At 40.4% G+C, this 19145-nt stretch overlaps 1 protein-coding gene across 2 annotated transcripts in view; it reads right to left on the reverse strand.

Annotated features, from left to right (window-relative positions):
* ATP8A2 (ATPase phospholipid transporting 8A2) overlaps positions 1–19145 on the reverse strand; it is a 692529-nt gene that overhangs the window by 591107 nt on the left and 82277 nt on the right. The window contains exon 2 of one of the 2 annotated variants that reach the window (XM_070409448.1): positions 15239–15383. In XM_070409448.1, coding sequence (XP_070265549.1) covers positions 15239–15383 — 145 coding nt within the window. The remainder of the gene's footprint in view (positions 1–15238; positions 15384–19145) is intronic. The other variant, XM_070409449.1, reaches the window with a different exon arrangement.

The following is a 19145-nucleotide window of genomic DNA, read 5'->3' on the forward strand; positions in this document are numbered from 1 at the left end:
CTTATTTGCAGATGACATGATATTATACATACAAAACCCTAGAGACTCCATCAAAAAGCTACTAGACTTAATACATGAATTTGGCAATGTAGCAGGATACAAAATTAACCCCAAGAAATCTGAGGCATTTCTATACCCCAATAGTGAACTTTCAGAAAGAGAGATTAGAAAAACAATTCCATTTACCATCGCACCAAAAAAATTAAGATACCTAGGAATAAACTTAACTAAAGAGGTTAAAGACCTCTACTCAGAAAACTACAGGACGTTGAAAAAAGAGATAGAGGAAGACATAAACAGATGGAAGAACATACCATGTTCTTGGATTGGTAGAATCAACATCATTAAAATGTCCATACTACCCAAAGCAATCTATACATTCAACGCACTTCCCATTAAAATACCAACGGCATACTTCAAAGATCTAGAACGAACTCTCCAAAAATTCATCTGGAATAAAAAAAGACCCCGAATAGCTGCAGCGATCCTGAGAAAGAACAAAGTAGGTGGGATCTCAATGCCAGATATCAAACTGTATTACAAAGCCACTGTTCTCAAAACTGCCTGGTACTGGCACAAGAACAGACATATAGACCAGTGGAATAGAATAGAGAGTCCAGAAATTAGCCCGAACCAATATGCTCAATTAATTTTTGACAAAGGAGGCATGAACATACAATGGAGCCAAGATAGTCTCTTCAATAAATGGTGTTGGGAAAATTGGACAGATATATGCAAGAAAATGAAACTAGACCACCAACTTACACCATACACAAGAATAAACTCAAAATGCATAAAGGACTTAAATGTACGACAGGAAACCATAAAAATTCTAGAAGAATACAAAGGCAACAAAATCTCAGACTTATGTCAAAACAATTTCTTCACTGATACAGCTCCTAGGGCAGTTGAAACTAAAGAGAAACTGAACAAATGGGACTACATCAAAATAAAAAGCTTCTGCACAGCAAAAGAAACCATCAACAAAACAACAAGAAAACCCACCTCTTGGGAAAACATATTTGCCAACGTCATATCTGATAAGGGCTTAATCTCCAAAATTTATAGGGAACTCATACAACTTAACAAAAAGAAGATAAACAATCCAATCAAAAAATGGGCAAAGGATCTAAATAGACACCTTTCAAAAGAGGACATTCAGAAAGCCAAGAGACATATGAAAACATGCTCAAAGTCACTAATCATCCGAGAGATGCAAATCAAAACAACAATGAGGTACCATCTCACACCTGTCAGAATGGCCATCATCAACAAATCAACAAACGACAAGTGCTGGAGAGGATGTGGAGAAAAAGGAACACTTGTGCACTGCTGGCGGGAATGCAGACTGGTGCAGCCACTATGGAAGGCAGTATGGAGGTTCCTCAAAAAATTGGAAATGGAACTCCCATTTGACCCTGTGATCCCACTACTAGGAATATATCCCAAGAAACCAGAAACACCAATCAGAAAGGATATATGTAACCAGATGTTCATAGCAGCACAATTCACCATAGCTAAGATCTGGAAACAGCCTAAGTGCCCATCAGTAGATGAATGGATTAGAAAACTGTGGTACATCTACACGATGGAATACTATGCTGCTGTTAAAAAGAAGGAACTCCTACCATTTGCAACATCATGGATGGAACTGGAGAGCATTATGCTAAGTGAAACAAGCCAGTCAATGAAGGAAAAATACCACATGATATCACTCATTCATGGATAATAATAGACCATTACAAACTTTTGAACAATAATAGATACAGAGGCAGAGCTGCCTCAAACTGATTGTCAAACTGCAGTGGGAGTTGGGGGGCAGGAGGGAGGGGAGTAAGAGATCAACCGAAGGACTTGTATGCATGCATATAAGCATAACTAATGGACATAAGACACTGGGGGGTAAGGGAGGGTAGGGGTTTGTCAAGGGCGGGGGGGAAAAAGGACACTTATGTAATACCCTTTGTAATACTTTAAGCGAAAAATAAAAAAAAATAAAAATAAATAAAAATAAATAAAAATTAAAAAAAATAAAAATTAAAAAAAAAATGGTTACAATACTAAAGGTTATATGTACTTACCACGAAAAAAAGAAAAAAGCAATAAGCCTATCTGACCTGTTGTGGAAGTCGGGACATACAATATCCATGGTGTATTACTCTCTAGACATTGGCTCATTTGTAACCTCATTTAGTATTACAATAGCCTTCCAAAGAAGTGTGCTTCCCACCTGACAAATAAGGAAAAACTCCCTCAGCTGGTCACTTTTACAGCAGGTTTGCTTTGCCCCATTTACTTTACCTAACTGCCTTCCTCTCTGGCTACTCAAGAAAAACACAGGTTTTTTCCCATTACCATTTTTCCAGTAAATACTTAATATGAATTTCTCCATGGTGAACTCAGACAAATACTAAAATTAATCTTAAAAATCAGGTTGCTGAAAAAGAAAATGTAGTTTATTCTTCAAAGATACTCATCCTACTCAATTTGTGTGTTACCTTTTCATCTCTACTAAGGCAATTCAAATCTTGTTTGTCTTTTTAATTCAAGTAACATGCACCCAGTTTGGTGGAAAAGTTATTGCCAAACATACCATCCAAAATGCAAATGAAATAACATCAAAATATATAAAAGACTGAGTGAAGTACTGTTTAATGTGCTTTACACATATTAACTCATTTAATACTCACAATGACGTAGGAAAGAAATATGCACTGTGGGATAGGGGTAACAATAAGAGAGGACCACCTTCAACAAAGTCAGCTAGAGTGCTTGTTTCAAACAGAAATGAAGCCCCGCTCAAACCAAATAAACCTGGATTTTTCTTATGCAATGTAAGGTTTTTCTAAAAAAATTTTTAAAAATCTATACATCATGTTCTCACCAACCAAGTTACTTTGACATGCCACAGAAATTGTGACAGCCTGCAGAGTGCAAACACCACAAGAACAAGACACTGAGAGCAAAAGTAAATATCAGCACCGATATCTTTTGCAGATTCTATAAAAATGTATTCAATAATTTTATGGGGTGCATAAACCTTGGCAAAAGTTTTTAGAGATAATTCACTTTTAAGTCACAGACTATCTTTAAGGTCTTACTAAGCAGGGAATACATCTCAGAAATTACTACACAGTCTAGCACTCCTGCAGAACTCGACCATAGCTCCATTCACTATGTTACAAACATTATTTTCATGGATAAATGTAGACCCATTTTTACGCTGTTCTAATTTTCAAATATTAAATGTATTTTCAAAGGTAAACAAGAATATGTTTCTTTAAAAGACTAGACATTCTTATTGTATTCCTATTTTCTAATGGTAGTACCTCAAAATATCAAAATTTATGAGGTTCCTTAGCACAACAGTTCAAACTGCTATGCACTTTATCTTCAACTGCTATGCAAGAAAAGATATTTAGCTATGAAGAATGTTAAATCGATATTTGCACGCTACTTATATAAAAAGTATTATGATTTAAAATCAAAATCAGCTAACTTTCTTATAAAGCAATTCACTATTCCAAAATCCTTAAATGCTGAGGATTGGTTTCTATAAAACATTTATTTTATTCTATAGCAAATACCAGCATTGTATTAAAAATAGTTTCTTATCTCATAAAATGTAGGTCATGTGATTAAAAATATTTTGGAACACTGTGTCCATTAACCACCAAAAGAAAATACTAGTAAATGAGCCACAAAACTATAAATAAGTGGTCCTCAGAAATTGGAAGAGAAACATAAAAATATTATCAGCATTTCCTTAAAATTCATACATACTAACATGTGGTTTTAGAGTTTTAGGGTACAGTTTAGAGGGTAAAAATATAAAAACCTTCTCAAACATGCATTTTAATTTCTGTTGAATATAAGAGCAATGTATATTAGAGCAGTCATCAATTAACTTCATTAAATAAGAAAACTCCCAGTTTCCCAAAGCGATAGTAGAAGCCCAGTACTTGAGGCGACCACAGGTCCTCATGAGGAGACCACACCTCCTCTCTGGGACAACACTACAAAGCTCTTCTCTATAAATGAGTCTGTGGCTGTCACACTAAGTGTTAAGAGCACTATTAAATGCATGACAGTTCATGAATACTAATTCAAATAGGATATTGTAATTAATATTTTGTTATAGCAACTACAATATTTCCTGTTGCTTACAGATCAATTGCTGTTTTTTATGTGTAGAAATCACAAAAAGCCTCAGGGTAAAGAAAGATCTTTCCACATCAGGTAAGCATGGACTAGAATGGCTTTCCGGGTGAATTAATAAGTTCCCAATGGAGACAATGTTCACCTATAGGCCAAATGAATCTAAACATAAAGTAAGAGCTTTGTATACATTTACGCAAAGTGGTGAAAGGAGATTGGTAAAGGTATCAGTAGGGATATCCCATTACGTTATTTTTTGCTGTAAAGTTCCCCAACTTTGTAATAGCTATAATGTTTGGCTTACAAATATGGCTAACCCATGTCAAGACCTCCATTTAGAAAATAACTATGATACACACACACACACAAAAAAAAAAAACAAAAAAAAAAACACACTCCAGTACTTAAAATTAAAATTACTTTCCTGCAATGTCTAAGCATATACAGTGAACAAAACTTTATTGAAATATAAGTAGCCAAGAAACTGTGTAACAGCTGGCAGGCAAAACAGGAATATGAGAAGTTAATGCTCTGTCTGCCCTTGACATAGTCAGTATAGGAAATAACTCAATTTACTCTCATGTATCAACACTAGAATGATTAATAAACTATAATTTGTAAAAGTAACATTAAAAATTAATATAAGGCAGTTTCAACAAAGATGGAATATTGGGTAGGTATTTATGATATTACTCAGCAAAGAGACTTGCTGCTTTAAAATAAAGAGCTCTATTTTTAAATTGTCAGAACTTAGTAACACATTTCATATGCTAGACAATAATACTTTCAAAACCTTCACCAGTTACTAGAATAGAAATAAAGGAGTCATATTTTTGATTGGATAATTTAAATAATATTCCTTTATATAACTGAATATATAATTAAGTATTCAGATTAAATATTAAACACACTGCCAGGTTCCTTAGAAAACTCAAAGCAGAGTCCAAATGGCTGCAAAACTGACAATCCAAAACAAGGAAGGAAGGAGGTTTAAGAGTGGAGAAAGATACAGACTCTATATTCACAATTCATTAGCATTCTAGTTATTCACTGGGACCAAGTTTAAGGTTTTTACCATTCTACGGTAAAGAATCTCAGTTGGTGTTTGGGGTAGCAGGGGGAAGCCATGGTGAATTTAATGTGAATTTACACCGAACTTTGTTCTTGCAGAACTCCAAAAGAAGAAGCAAATTTCTTGATTTAACAACATAACACACCCTTAAACACATCTTAGCCCTGTCTTATGCTCTCAGTACAGCATGATTGCCTGTAAAAGTTGCAGGCTAGAAAAATACATACAAAAGCCCCTGGCACCCCAAATTCACCTTGTGATTCCTTAGCCTGCATATGTATTTACTCTCCAGGCAGTCTACTCCCCTTGCACAGGGTAATACTCAAGTACACCTTCCTTTCCCCCAGTAATAGCTTATCAACTGAATGTTTTTGTTATCAAATAACTGGATAGTGAACAACACGAGGTGCATAAAAGAACAGTGTTAGTAATCACTAGTATAGATAATCAGCCTCTCTTTGGACTGTATATCTAATACTGCACCTTGAGTTATATTCATATTCTCATCTAACTCTTTCCACTTTCTGAGTTATGACATTATTCTAGTTCCTGTTTATAATGTCCAATATCTTGGAATCAAACCTATCTAGAGGCAGGGAAAGATCTGACAAAAGTTGGGTGTCTCTCCAGTAGGACGAGTGCTGCTCCCACCTTGCTGGAAGATGACAAAGACAAAAGGACAGCTACACACCTCATAACACAGCCAACAGAGGTTACCCTTGCACCTCTGACGCCCGGGGGTGGTCTAACACTGAGGCAGAAGGGAGTTATTTTGAAATCAATGACCTTGGCCCAACCCACTGTTCAAAATAGTGGGTTTTTTTAATCCTCAGGAATATAAGAAACAGTGTCACCACCTATGAACCCAGCAGATCATGGTTCGATTCCCAGTCAGGGCACATGCCTGGGTTGTGGGCTCAATCCCCAGTGAGGGGCGTGCAGGAGGCAGCCAATCAATAGTCTCTCTCATCATTGATGTTTCTAATTCTCTCTCCTTCTCCCTTCCTTTCTGAAATCAATAAAATTATACTTTTTAAAAAATGTGATAAATCAGCCAAAAACATTCAAAATAATCAAGAAGACTATTAATAATATGGATTATCATCCATGATTCTTAACTGAGAATCTTGGTAAATACATTTTGGGTCTTAAGATAGTAAGTAATGATAGTGACACATCTATACAGATATTTAAATATACATATGAAAGGTTCATGGTAAAAAGTCATACTAATAGAACATGTGATTAAAAAATTTGGAGACCACTGATGAAAGATACAGCACTTACGTGACAGAGCCAGGCCCACTCTCCCTCCAGCTAATGTCTTGGGCAGAGCTAGAAGCTGAAACCCCGACACTCTCCAGTAACCTTTGGAATGATAGTGCATGTAACAGATATTGAAGATCTATAGAGAAAAATCCCTCAGAATGACCAGCAACATCCCAAACTCAACCCCAAATTGCTTTTTAACTATAATATAAAATAGTAAGGGTAGCTAAATACCAGGATTTAAGTTTTAAGAGCTGACTTCATTTCAGAGAAAAGGATAGCTTAGCATTTAAATGATCAAACCCAACCTCATAGATTTCAGGAAATTTCTCTGTAGAACATCCCTGCATCCCAACAATGGTCATGCTTCTTTTGTTCTCCCTCGGCATTGTCCCTCTTGAAAGGGTTGCTGAGTAGCATTTCCGAGTCAGCTTTTGCTGTTGAGTGGCTCAGGCGTAAGTAGAATACACACTTAGATGCTACTTTCTAGATAACTACACAAAAGCTCACATGACTAAACTCTGACCACAGAATTTTCTACAGTCCATGTAGCTGCCTACTTTTCTATATAACTAGATCAGACACTAAGCCAGCGGTTCTCAACCTGTGGGTCATGACCCCTTTGGGGGTCGAACAACCCTTTCACAGGGGTCGCCTAAGACCATCGGAAAACACATATATAATTACATATTGTTTTTGTGATTAATCACTATGCTTTAATTATGTTCAATTTGTAACAATGAAAATACATCCTGAATATCAGATATTTACATTATGATTCACAACAGTAGCAAAATTACAGTTATGAAGTAGCAACGAAAATAATTTTATGGTTGGGGGTCACCACAACATGAGGAACTGTATTAAAGGGTAGCGGCATTAGGAAAGTTGAGAACCACTGCACTAAGCGAACAAACTCTTGGTGTTGCCATCTAAGGGAATGTTGTTTAGTTCCCAGAGGGTACGTGTTTTTCCACCTACCTAGCATGACAACCATGTGGAGATACTGGTGCAGTCTCCATTGACAATCAGCCACTCAAAATCATGTCTGTCTCCAGTAAAGGACCCAAACATATCCCAAAGCACCCAACAGAAAGCCAAATGAGGTTAGCATTTAGTTCCTGCTCTCCTAGATACTTTCAGTTAATTGTTAAAATACTTTTATTTTAAGGTAAGTTTATACTTAAAAAAGAGCTACAAAAATGGCACAGAGTTGCCACACCTCTTTAGCAGGTTTCCCCACAATGTTAATGTTCTATATCATGTTTATATCTTGTACTGCCAAGGTAAGATGGTGAAAACTGATGAAACAATGTTGGCACAATACTACTCCACCTGCAGAGTGTATTCTAAGTTCACCAGTTTTTCCACCAATGTATGTTTTCTATCCTGAGATCTGATTCAGAACTGACACTGTCATATATCCTTGGTGTCCTCCTGGTTAAATGTCAACTTGTGTTTTTCACAAATCCTGATACTTAATTCTTTTTATCCGGAAGAGTCAGAAGTGCTCACAAGTTCACGGAAGACAGTAAGAGTTAATAAAATATGGGAACAGGGGAGAAGGGAAATAAGTTTACTGACTAGACCTCTCAAATCAAATGCCTTTACCTGTTTTCATAAATGGGAATGGATTGATATGCTCCACATCTACTTCCTACAAAAGTCAACTTGATAAAGACACCACCGCACGAGTCTGTCCTAAACATTTGCTATTTCCTTGGAAACATCAAATACAAAACTGGCCCAAGGCTAACATGCTTTTCTGTTTCTAAAAATACATTTCAAGAAAGCTCGTGTGTTTAATGGTTACCTGAAACACTGAGTGCTGAAGGTCCCCCGATTTACATATCTTTATCTGCAGAATGCCTCAAAAGCCTTGTCCAGGCGTATAACCCTGATAAAAGTTCTCATTACAAGAATCTCCTATGGCATTAATTGCTGCTGGTATGTATAAATTAAGGACTCTCAATATGCTGTGACATTCATGATCAGAAAATACAGGACAACAGCAGTTGGTGGCTTGGAGATTAACCAAGTATATCTGCCTCTAATTTAAAAATAGTGAATGGTAACTGTGTGAGGAGATTATATGTTAATTAGCTTCACAGTAGTATTTCACTATATGTATATATATAAAATCACCATGGTGTACACCTTAAATACATACAATTTTCTTAAAATATATAAACAAACAGATAAATAAAAACAGTGTACACAGAAGAAAATCTTGAGGCTGTTTTAAGGTAGGTAACTGGAATGCTTTCAACATAACCAATTACTCTTGATTAGGACTTTTATACACATTTACCTTTGCCAACCTTGACATAGGCAGTATCTCAAATGAGATATATAAACCTTAGTTTTTAAAACACTGTTCTTTGCATGAGTCAAAAGGAAGTTATGACTATTTCTCAGATCTTTGTATTATTTTTTAAGTTGGAAGTAACCTAAGTATTAAGACCAGATCCTACCTAAACTCTGCAGCTTTAAACACTTAAAGGAGAATCATTCCTCCTTAGTGCACTTGGTAATGTTAGTTATCGAATTACACATGTCATCTATCACCACTATTTATGTACAAACTGGTTTTTAAAGATGATTTCTCCTCATTCCTCAAGACAGAAATGCCCTCTTGACATTAGGATCCCAGCATCTATACATATAAAAGCCTAAGTGACCATTACGACTGGTCGACCAAATGACCAGTCGACTGGTCGCTATGACACACACTGACAATCAGGGAGCAGACGCTCAATGCAGGAGCTGCCCCTGGTGGTCAGTGCGCTCCCACAGCCAACCTCCCGCAGTCCCTCCCCCTGGCATAGGCCCCGATCAGGACTGGGTGAGACAGCCCTGATCACCAGCCAGGCTGAGGGACCCCACCTGTGCACCAGGCCTCTAGTAATCTTATAAAACAACAATACTGTAAAGTTGGCACACATGCTCAGTTCCCCTTCTACAAAGGCAAAACTCGATTTTAAACTTCTCCTGGCAAAACCAACAAAATATTCCTACAAATCAACTTTCCTTTAAGTCAACCCACCTGAAAAAATGCAATAGTATGACCAAATTCAAGTGATTGTTTTAATGCAGGCTTTTGCTAGTTAAAACTCCTACCTGCAACCAATGACTCATTCAAAACTACTATCAATCAACATCCCTAATGCTTTGAAGACCTCATTTCAAACACAGAAGAAAACAGCCTTACAGCCCTGAGAGTCACTATTTCAATGGCATATGATAATCACATAAAAAACTGCATATGCCTGATCAGGATTTCATAAATATTCTGGTAAGTTATTTCAAGATATTTTCTGGAAGGAAAAAAAAAAGTTTAACATAACACATTTAAAATTAAAGATTTGCCACCAGGTGTCTCTAAATCGCAAGCTTTTTATACACATTTAATATTTAACTTAAAGCACTTAAAATGAAATTATATCATTCATAGGAAAGATCCAAAAGGGGGAGATATATAGAGATATGAAATAGAGCAGTGGTTGCTTAGAGCTGGGGGAGGAAGGGGCAGGGAGATGACAGCTAAAGGCACAGACTTCTTCTGGAAGCCATGAAAATGTTCTCAGATTAACTGTGATGCTGTTTTACAATTCTGTGAATGTACCAAAAACAACTGAACTGTACACTTTAGACGGGTGAACTATATTTCAATAAAGCTGTAAAAATATTTAAAAGAAGATATTGTATACTTCAGGAAAAAGGGACCTTGTTAGGTAGACATATAATATCATCCTTGACAAGTATATGTACTTTGCAATACTCCATTAATCACTATTCCTAGAGCATGAAGAAAGTTATTATTGTTCTCAAGATCCTGGAAAATTAATGCCTAGGAGAAAAAGACCATGTCATACTTCTCCGTAATTATGATAATGAAGTTTCTCATTGAAAACTTCAACTTGCCACAGCTTCAGACCAAACATATTATTTTCAGTGTCGGCAACATCATTTCCATGGCATAGACACTGCCAGAATTTCAAGGAATTGCTTGGAATTTGGAATTACCAGGTTACCCATTCCCCTATAGGCTATAGTCAACCATCTCTGGTGACCTTCTTGCTCCTATTCACCAGGCCCAGCCTCTTTCTTGGATACACTAGTCCAAACATTAACTCTAGAGCTTTATTTCTTGTCCTGAATTTATCACACCAACCCTCACTGACCTCCTCCGACACCCAGCAGCCACCTCTGTCTTTAGCAAACTTTGATACCTTCCTTGAATTCAAAATGCCAGTTGCTCATGGTAGTAGGCACAAGCAACTGCCATGATCCTCACAGTTCCAAGCCAGAAAGTGACTGGAGTGGGGAAGGTAAGTGAGAAAACTGCCCTATCCTGAGGTGGATAGCTTCCAACTAATTCCATGAATTAGCATTAGCCTCATTGTCACACGTGGTCCCTTCTCTTCAAAAAGCTCAATTTAGAAGCAAACAATCTGGGATAAACACTCCATGCCCAGCCTCCCAAAAAACATTAATCTTTTCTCAAGAAAAATTATATTAAGGGGAAAAAATACTTTATTGACTCCCTTTTATGAAAACACTCCTTTTAATAACGTCATCAACTTTTAGCAAACATTAAAAAGACTCATTTTTAAAAATCAATATTTTTATGAAACTTGACTTCAGCAATATGAAAGTGCTAAAATAATGTGGCTTATCATTTTTATAAAATCCTTAAACTATAATGCCAAGAAGTTTTATAATAAATCCCTTAATAAACTATAAGTCACATCACCATTAGCAATTCCTATTTAAATATACAGTTGAGGTGAAACAAATATTCAAAAGCCATTTTACAGAACAGCAGGGGGCACATTTTAATTTCTTGGATCCTATTCAGTACATTCTGAAATTTATGCTCATAGTTTAAGTGATGAGCTCAGAAATTCTATAAATTTTAATATTTACTACATGTCAACTAATTCAATTATTCACTTACACAACGCTTTAAATAGAATAATTTATATCTACCTACTTTATTCCTAGCCAACCTGTACATTCCCATATTGATTTCTCCCCACCTCAAACAAGTACAAATCAAACTGTAAAACAGGTAGCCACTTGAAATCTCTCTGATTAATAATAAAATCAGTCTCAAAAATCACTTTGAGTCTTGGTTACAAACAGATTGTGAGGCCCCTTTTCCAAGGCTTTTAAAAATCTCCATTTTCCATGGAAACTAGAGAATTTAGAGAAAAACAAAGACCCTTATTTCATTCTCCCAGATTTAAGTATGCACAAATGGATATCAAAATTAAATAGAAACTAAGCAAAAATATTACTAATGTGTTTTCAAAATATTTTATGAAAATATTCTAAAGTTAAAAAAAGAAAAGTGGCCCTACCGGTTTGGCTCAGTGGATAGAGTCTTGGCCTGTGGACTCAAGGGTCCCAGATTTGATTCTGGTCAGGGGCATGTACCTTGGTTGCAGGCACGTCCCCAGTGGGGAGTGTGCAGGAGGCAGCTGATCGGTGTTTCTCTCTCATCGATGTTTCTAACTCTTTATCCCTCTCCCTTCCTCTCTGTAAAAATCAAAATATATATTTTTTAAAAAGTGACTCTTCAATTCCATATCCTTATACAGTATAAATCTTTTTACAAAGAAATTTTAGCTTTTTATTTTTTTTAATATATTTTTACTAGAGGCCCGGTACAGAAAATTCGTGCACTGTGGGGGGTGTCCCTCAGTCCATCCAGCACTTTCTCCAATCTGGGACCCCTCGGGGGATGTCCGACTGCCAGTTTAGGCTCGATCCCTGTGGGCAGTCGGATATCCCTCTCACAATCCCGGACTGCTGGCTCCCAAGTGCTCGCCTGCCTGCCTGCCTGATTGCCCCTAACGACTCCCCTGCCAACCTGATCGCCCCTAACTGCCCTCCCCTACTGGCCCGGTCACCCCTAACTGCCCTGCCCTGCAGGCCTGGTCCCCCCCAACTGCCCTCCCCTGCCGGCCCAGTCACCCCTAACTGCCCTCCCCTGCCAGCCTGGTTGCCCCCAATTGCCCTCCCCTGCTGGCCTGGTCACCCCTAACTGCCCTCCCCTGCTGGCCTTATCGCCCACAACTGCCCTCCCCTGCTGGCCATCTTGTGGTGGCCATCTTGTGACCACATGGGCGCGGCCATCTTGTGTGATGGTGTGACAGTCAATTTGCATATTACCTCTTTATTATATAGGATTAATTTCAGAGAGAGAGGGGAAGGGAGAGAGAGACAGAAACATCAATGATGAGAGAGAATCATTGATTGGCTGCCTCCTGCACACCCCCTACTGGGTATCAAGCCCACAACCTGGGCATGTGCCCTTTACCAGAATCGAACTCAGGACCCTTCAGTCCACAGGCCAATGCTCTATCCAGCGAGCCTAACCAGGTAGGGCGAAATTTTATCTTTTTAAAAGTCATTCAATAGAAACATAGAAGGTATAAGGAAATGGAACTATATTGGCAGTACAGGATTCTAAATAATTTCAAATATTTTCATACAAGTTGTGTGACCATCGCCCCAAATGAAACTTGACATACATTACCAGTCATTCCTCCTTATCCAGCCCTAGGAACCACTAAACTATCTTCTGTCTCAATAGATTTGCCTCTTCTGGGTATTTCTTTTCTTTGGGTTTTTTATTGATTAAGGTATTACATACGTGTCCTTACCCCTCATTCATGCCCTCACCCTCACCCCCTGTTGTCTGCATCCATTGGTTATGCTTATATGCATGCATACAAGTCCTTTGGTTGATCTCTCCCTCTTCTGGGTATTTCTTATAAATGAAATCATAAAAAAGCACACCTCGTTTTAATGCACTTTGCTTTATTACATTCCACAGATGTTACGTCTTTTACTAATTGAAGACAAGAACCTCTGCCAGCAAAAATATTAGGACTCATTTTATTGTAATAATCACTTATAGTGGTGGTCCAGACTGAACCCACAACATCTCCGGGGCATGCCTGTAATATGAGGCCTTTTGTTACTGGCTTCTTTCACTTAGCATGTTTTCGAGGTTCACCCATGTCGTAGCATATATCACTACTTAATTCCTTTTATGATCAAATAATATTCCATTGTATGGCTATACCACATTTTATTCATTCGTTCATCAGTTGATAGACATTTAAATTGTTTCCACTTTTTTACTATTATGAACAATGCTGCTATGAACATTTTTGAACATTTGTGTATAGTTTTTGCGTGGACATGTTTTCATTTCTCTTTGTTATTTAAACCTAGAAGTAGAATTACTGGATCATATGGTAACTTTACATTTACCCTTTTGAGGAACTGCCAAACTGTTATCCAAAGTAGTTACACCATATTTCATTCCCAGCAGCAATGTATGGAGATTCCAATTTCTCCATATCCTCATCAACAGTTGTTATTGTCCTTTTAGTTAGAGCTATCCTAGTGTGTGAAATGGTAACTCATTGTGGCTGATGCTCTGTAACTTAAACCAAGCCACTCATTATTTGAATTTGGCCTCAGCTATTCTTCTAAGCTACACTTTTAAGTACACAATGTCCCAATGATCATTCTTAAAACCCAAAATAAAGCCAGGATAATCTAACATTCTCTTAATAAATGAAGGTATCAAGTCCATGTAATATGCACCATTATTCTATTCCAAATCCTATCAAGCTACATTAATGTCCAACAGCCAATTGTTTCTAAATAAAGATGTCAGGCTAAGCAGCCTATACAAGTGCTACTGCTAAAGTGGAATATTTAAAACATATAACAACAGCAAAGTTTTAGCCAGAGCTTTCTAGAAAGAACACTGAATTGGAATTCAGGTTTGTCAATAATCTATGTGTAACCTGACCAATCACTTAACTTCTCTACACCTGAACTTGGTATTCTGAGCCACGCACAGAACTACATCCTTTGAAGTCACTCGCAGAGATAATGTTATCTAAGCCTAAAAATTTAATGAAATTTGAAAACGTGTTAACACCTGTGCCTAATGATCTAGCTTTGCACAGCAGAAAGAATTTGAGCCATAGTAGTCAGACAGACTGGGTTCTATTTCCAGCTCTGCCATTCAGTGGCTATATGACCATAGATACATTATTTAATGCCTTGCTATCTCGGTTTCCTGATCTTATTGTAATAATGCCTTCTACAGGAGGTTATGAGGATTTATAAAGCTAGTATAGCTAAAGCATCTGACACAGTGGGCAGCAAATAGTAGACACACGCTAGCTTCCATTCATCTTTTTGCTAACTCTGGGCTAAGTTTCCCAGCAAAACCTCTTAATAAATGTCCTGGGCCATTTAGAGTTGAATGTGAGTCCTTCTGACCTGTGGGATTCCTTTATAAAGCAGATCCCCACACTATGGTCTGTAAATTGCTAAGAAGAGTTATCAACTCTATTCAAACAGGATTTGGGGTGCAGGGGGTGGTTCTTGGAAGGGAGTTCAGGGATGAAAAATAAGAGACCTCATTTTGAATAAAAACTTCCTCGGGACTCACATTGCCTAAGCAAGGAATAGATGCAAAGGAGAGAAAAGTGAAGGCTAAATACACATGACCCCATTGGAAAAGCGGGTGTAGATTGCTGGCTCTAGGGAAAGGGGGAGGGGGAGGGTAGTGTAAGGGGCTGGAGGAAGCAGACAGGGGTGGGGGCTGGCTAGGTGCATAGTAAAGCTAACAAGAGTAAGGTGAGCCCCATCCCAGCTGTGAATTCACTGCTTCTTGGTCTCTCGGCCGCCTTCTCTTACCTGATCTGGTTGTCACGGAATTTGTTGAGATGCGGTTGGTTGAGGTAAATGGTGCGGGCTGGTGTCTCCAGCTGGTCTCCAACAGACGTGGTCCGGGACATCTCATCATCTGCCTTTTTATAGCCCGAAGAAGGACGAACAGGTCCTGCAGAGATGAGGCGCAGGCAGAAAACACAGCACAAAGAAGTCACACCAGGCAAGAGCAGCCGAGAGCCAGGCTGTGCGCGGGCGGGCGCGGTCCAGAGGGGAAAGGATGCTTGGGGCGATGCAGGGCCCGCCCTTATACCTTGGCTCCCCCTGGAGACCCGCCGCGCAGCTGCTCCCGACTCCTCCCCGCCCCCTCCCGGTGCTCCACCCTCCCCGCTGTCCCTTGGGGCCAAGGCGGCAGCCTCTCCGCTGGTGGGCGCTGCGCTGCGCCGCCCGGCCCGGCCCCTCCAGCGCTCGCTCCCTCGCTCTCTCCCCTCCGCCTGGCTGCAGCCCGCGCGGCAGGTGCAGGCGAGGGTGCTGCTGCCGGCTGCTGGGGGCCAGCGAGGAGGGCAGAGGCCCTCCAGGCCAAGGGTTTGAGCTCTGGCACTAGGTTTTCTTGGCTTCTTGGATTGTGTGTAGGAACAAAAGGACGGCAGCAAAGGGGATGTGCCTTGCATTCAGTTACCACAGGAAGAGGTGGCGAAAGGAGATATATCTCTGTGCTCTAAAAATGAAATTCCCAGCCTCGGTGTGAAGGGCTTGCTCCACGGTTGTCTCGAATCAACCAGCTGCTGTTCTCCCCAGACGTGCCTGACAACCTGATTGAAGTAGCTTCATCAATCCGTTTACCGACAGATGCGTGATCTTTTATTTCATTGCTCAAGTTACTGTTTCAAGTGGTTAAGACAATGCAAGTCTATCTTCTTAAGATTTAATTTCAGTCCTAGAATCAAGCCCCTCTCCCTGTGCTCAGCCTTCCCATGCCCTTCACTTAAGGAGATATCGGCATGGAGAATAATGATATACCCATTACAAAAACTGCTACATACAGGCGCGCACAGATGATTTAACCACATCTCCAGCTACAAAGCAGTACCCCTCAGTAGAAGGGGCCACCCACCTCAGGAACTGACTTTTGGGGAGGAGCGCCTGAAGTAAAGGGTCACAGAAAAACGCCCTCCAGATGAAGCCTTCCCCCCTTTCCTTAAATATATATTTGCTCTAATATCTGCCATGCTTTCCACCTACTAAAGAAATGCATGTTTCATATTATTAAAGAAACTGACAACTCATTTCAATAAACATCCACTTCGCAGCTACAAAGAATGTTCATTGACAGAAACATTTTGAAACAGAAAGTTTGGGCTACTTAAGTGTGTCATCTTTTTAAAGTGATGAGAATCACATTGTAATCTTAGTGTAAGAGGGGACAACCACAACATAAAATTGGTTACTGAGAGCTGACATACTGTCCTGAATAGTGTTCACAGCCAGATCCCTGGTCCCCCAGGCCAGGTGTGAATCCACAGCGCCCTGCCTGTTCCTTGTTCCAGGACCCCACCCTCCCGTCCTGCCTTCCTCCCCTCCAGCCTTCCATTCTCTGGGGTCCCTCTGGCTCCACGGGACACTGCTCAGCCCTCTGCTTATAGATAAGGGGCAGCAAGAGTTCCTACTTCAATACTGGCTGGCCCGCCGCACTGGCTCCCAGACTTGAATCAGAGGAGGCTGGTTTCTAAAGCATTGGCTGATTTAAGGCAGATGGGGAATATCTTTGCAACTAGCCTATATGAAAGTACTGCTTTTCTCCCTGCCCACTTATCCTGCTTCATTTTTCTCCACAGTGTTTATCATCATTACCTGACATTACTTATTTATGGTCCTCCCATGGCTAAGAGCAGAAGCTCCAGGGGGGAGGAACATGCTTTTTTGTTGTTGTTGGTTGGTTTTTCAATCCTCTCTCGAGGATATTTTTTCCATTGATATTTTAAAGAGAGTGGAAAGGAGGGAGAGAGCGGGGAGAGAGAGAGAGACATCTATGTGAGACAGACACATCAATTGGTTGCTTCCCGCTCCAGCCCTGACCGGGACCAGGGATTGCACCTGCAATGGAGGTATGTACCCTTGGCTGGGAATTGAACCCACGACCCTTCAGTCTGTGGGCCGATGGTCTAACCACTGAGCGACTCAGCCAGGGCAACAGGGATATGTTTTGTTCACTGCAGTGACCTCAGCACTTGGACCAGTGCCTGGCACATAATGAGTACTCATATGTGCTTGAATAAGCCATTTTTGCCCAACTCTTATAAAGGGTTGCTTTGAATCCTCCAGGCAGAGATGCAATGATATGCACAGAGGGCCCAAACTCCATGTTCCTCTAGTGTCAAAATAGTTCACTGGGAGACTGTGTTCACTTACTGTCTCTCAACTCCGGCTGCACATACTGTCACCGAGAGAGTTCCCACAAGTCACTGGTTCCTCGCCCAACCCTAACAGGTTCTGTTTAGTTTTGTTTTTAAAGCTCTTTAAGTGATACTAATGGACACAGTTGAGAATCACTTGTTAGATGCTGCTGGGAACACAAAAACAAAATATCTGGCTCCTGCTCTCTACAATGTTAACCAGTATAAGCATGGTTGCCAGTGTGCCTCAGTTTATGACCAAGTGACTAAGAGTGGGTTGAACAATCTGAGGAAGGTCAGAGGTCAGCAGCATTTTTGTGCTTGGAGTAGGATCAGAAGGCAAGTACAGATATAAGAGCCTTAAAGTAGGGGGATAGTTTACATTAGGAGAGAGGAGGGCATTGTAGGGAAGGGCCGGAAAAGCATAAGCAGGGCTGAATACACAAAATGCATTAGGGGCTAATTAAAAAACAAACAAACGAAAACCAGCACTAGAGGACCAGATTAGAAACGAGTAGAAAGAAAGCTCAGAAAAACATAGCCCATACCCAGACTGTGGGTGACTTAAATAAGCCAGGGAAAAAGCTTGAACTTCATCCTAAAGGTCACATGAAGCCACAGGAGGTTTCTATGCAGGAGAGAGATGCACCTGGTAGTGATGTACAAGAAGGAGAAAAAGAGGAAAGAATCTACACTATAAAAGACAAACATGCAAATTGACTGTTCCTTTGCTACACCTTAAGCCACGCCCACCAGCCAATCAGAGTGACTATATGCAAATTAACCCAACTAAGATGGCAGCCGGCAGACACGGAGCTGGAGCAAGCAGGAGGCTTGGTTGCCCCAATGATGGAGGAAGCCAAGCTTCCGGCCTGCCACAGCGGCTCTGAGCTCCACTCAAAGCAACAAAGTTTCAATTATAGAAGGTAAATAAATCCCAGAATTTAAAAAAAAAAAAAAAAGAAAGAAAAAAAGGAGAGGCTGGAAGCTTCCATCGCCGGGGGGCTTGGCCAGTCTGAAAACAGCCCTCAGCCCCTCACCCAGACTGGCCAGGCACCCCAGTGGGGACTTCCCACCCTAAAGGGGGTGTGGCCAGCCTGAAAACAGCCATCAGCCCCACACCCAGGCTGGCCAAACCTCCATGGGGTGAGGGTCCCCACTGGGGGGGCTTGACCATCCTGCAAACAGCCATCAGCCCCTCACCCAGGCTGGCCAGGCACCCAAGTGGAGACCCCCACCCTGAAGGGGGTGTGACCAGCCTGCAAACAGCCATCAGCCCCTCACCCAGGCTGGCCAGGCACCCCAGTGGCGACCCCCACCCTGAAGGGGGTGTGACCAGCTGCAAACAGCCATCAGCCCCTCACCCAGGCTGGCCAGGCACCCCAGCAGAACCCCCACCCTGATCCAGGACACCCTTCAGGGCAAACCAGCCGGCCCCCACCTGTGCACCAGGCCTCTATCCTATATAATAAAAGGGTAATATGCAAATTGACCCTAACAGCAGAACGACTGGGAATGACTGGTCACTATGACACACACTG

Source organism: Myotis yumanensis, unplaced genomic scaffold, assembly GCF_028538775.1.
Source record: "Myotis yumanensis isolate MYYU_CA2020_CCGP unplaced genomic scaffold, mMyoYum1.0.hap1 SCAF_3, whole genome shotgun sequence".
NCBI lineage: Eukaryota > Metazoa > Chordata > Mammalia > Chiroptera > Vespertilionidae > Myotis > Myotis yumanensis.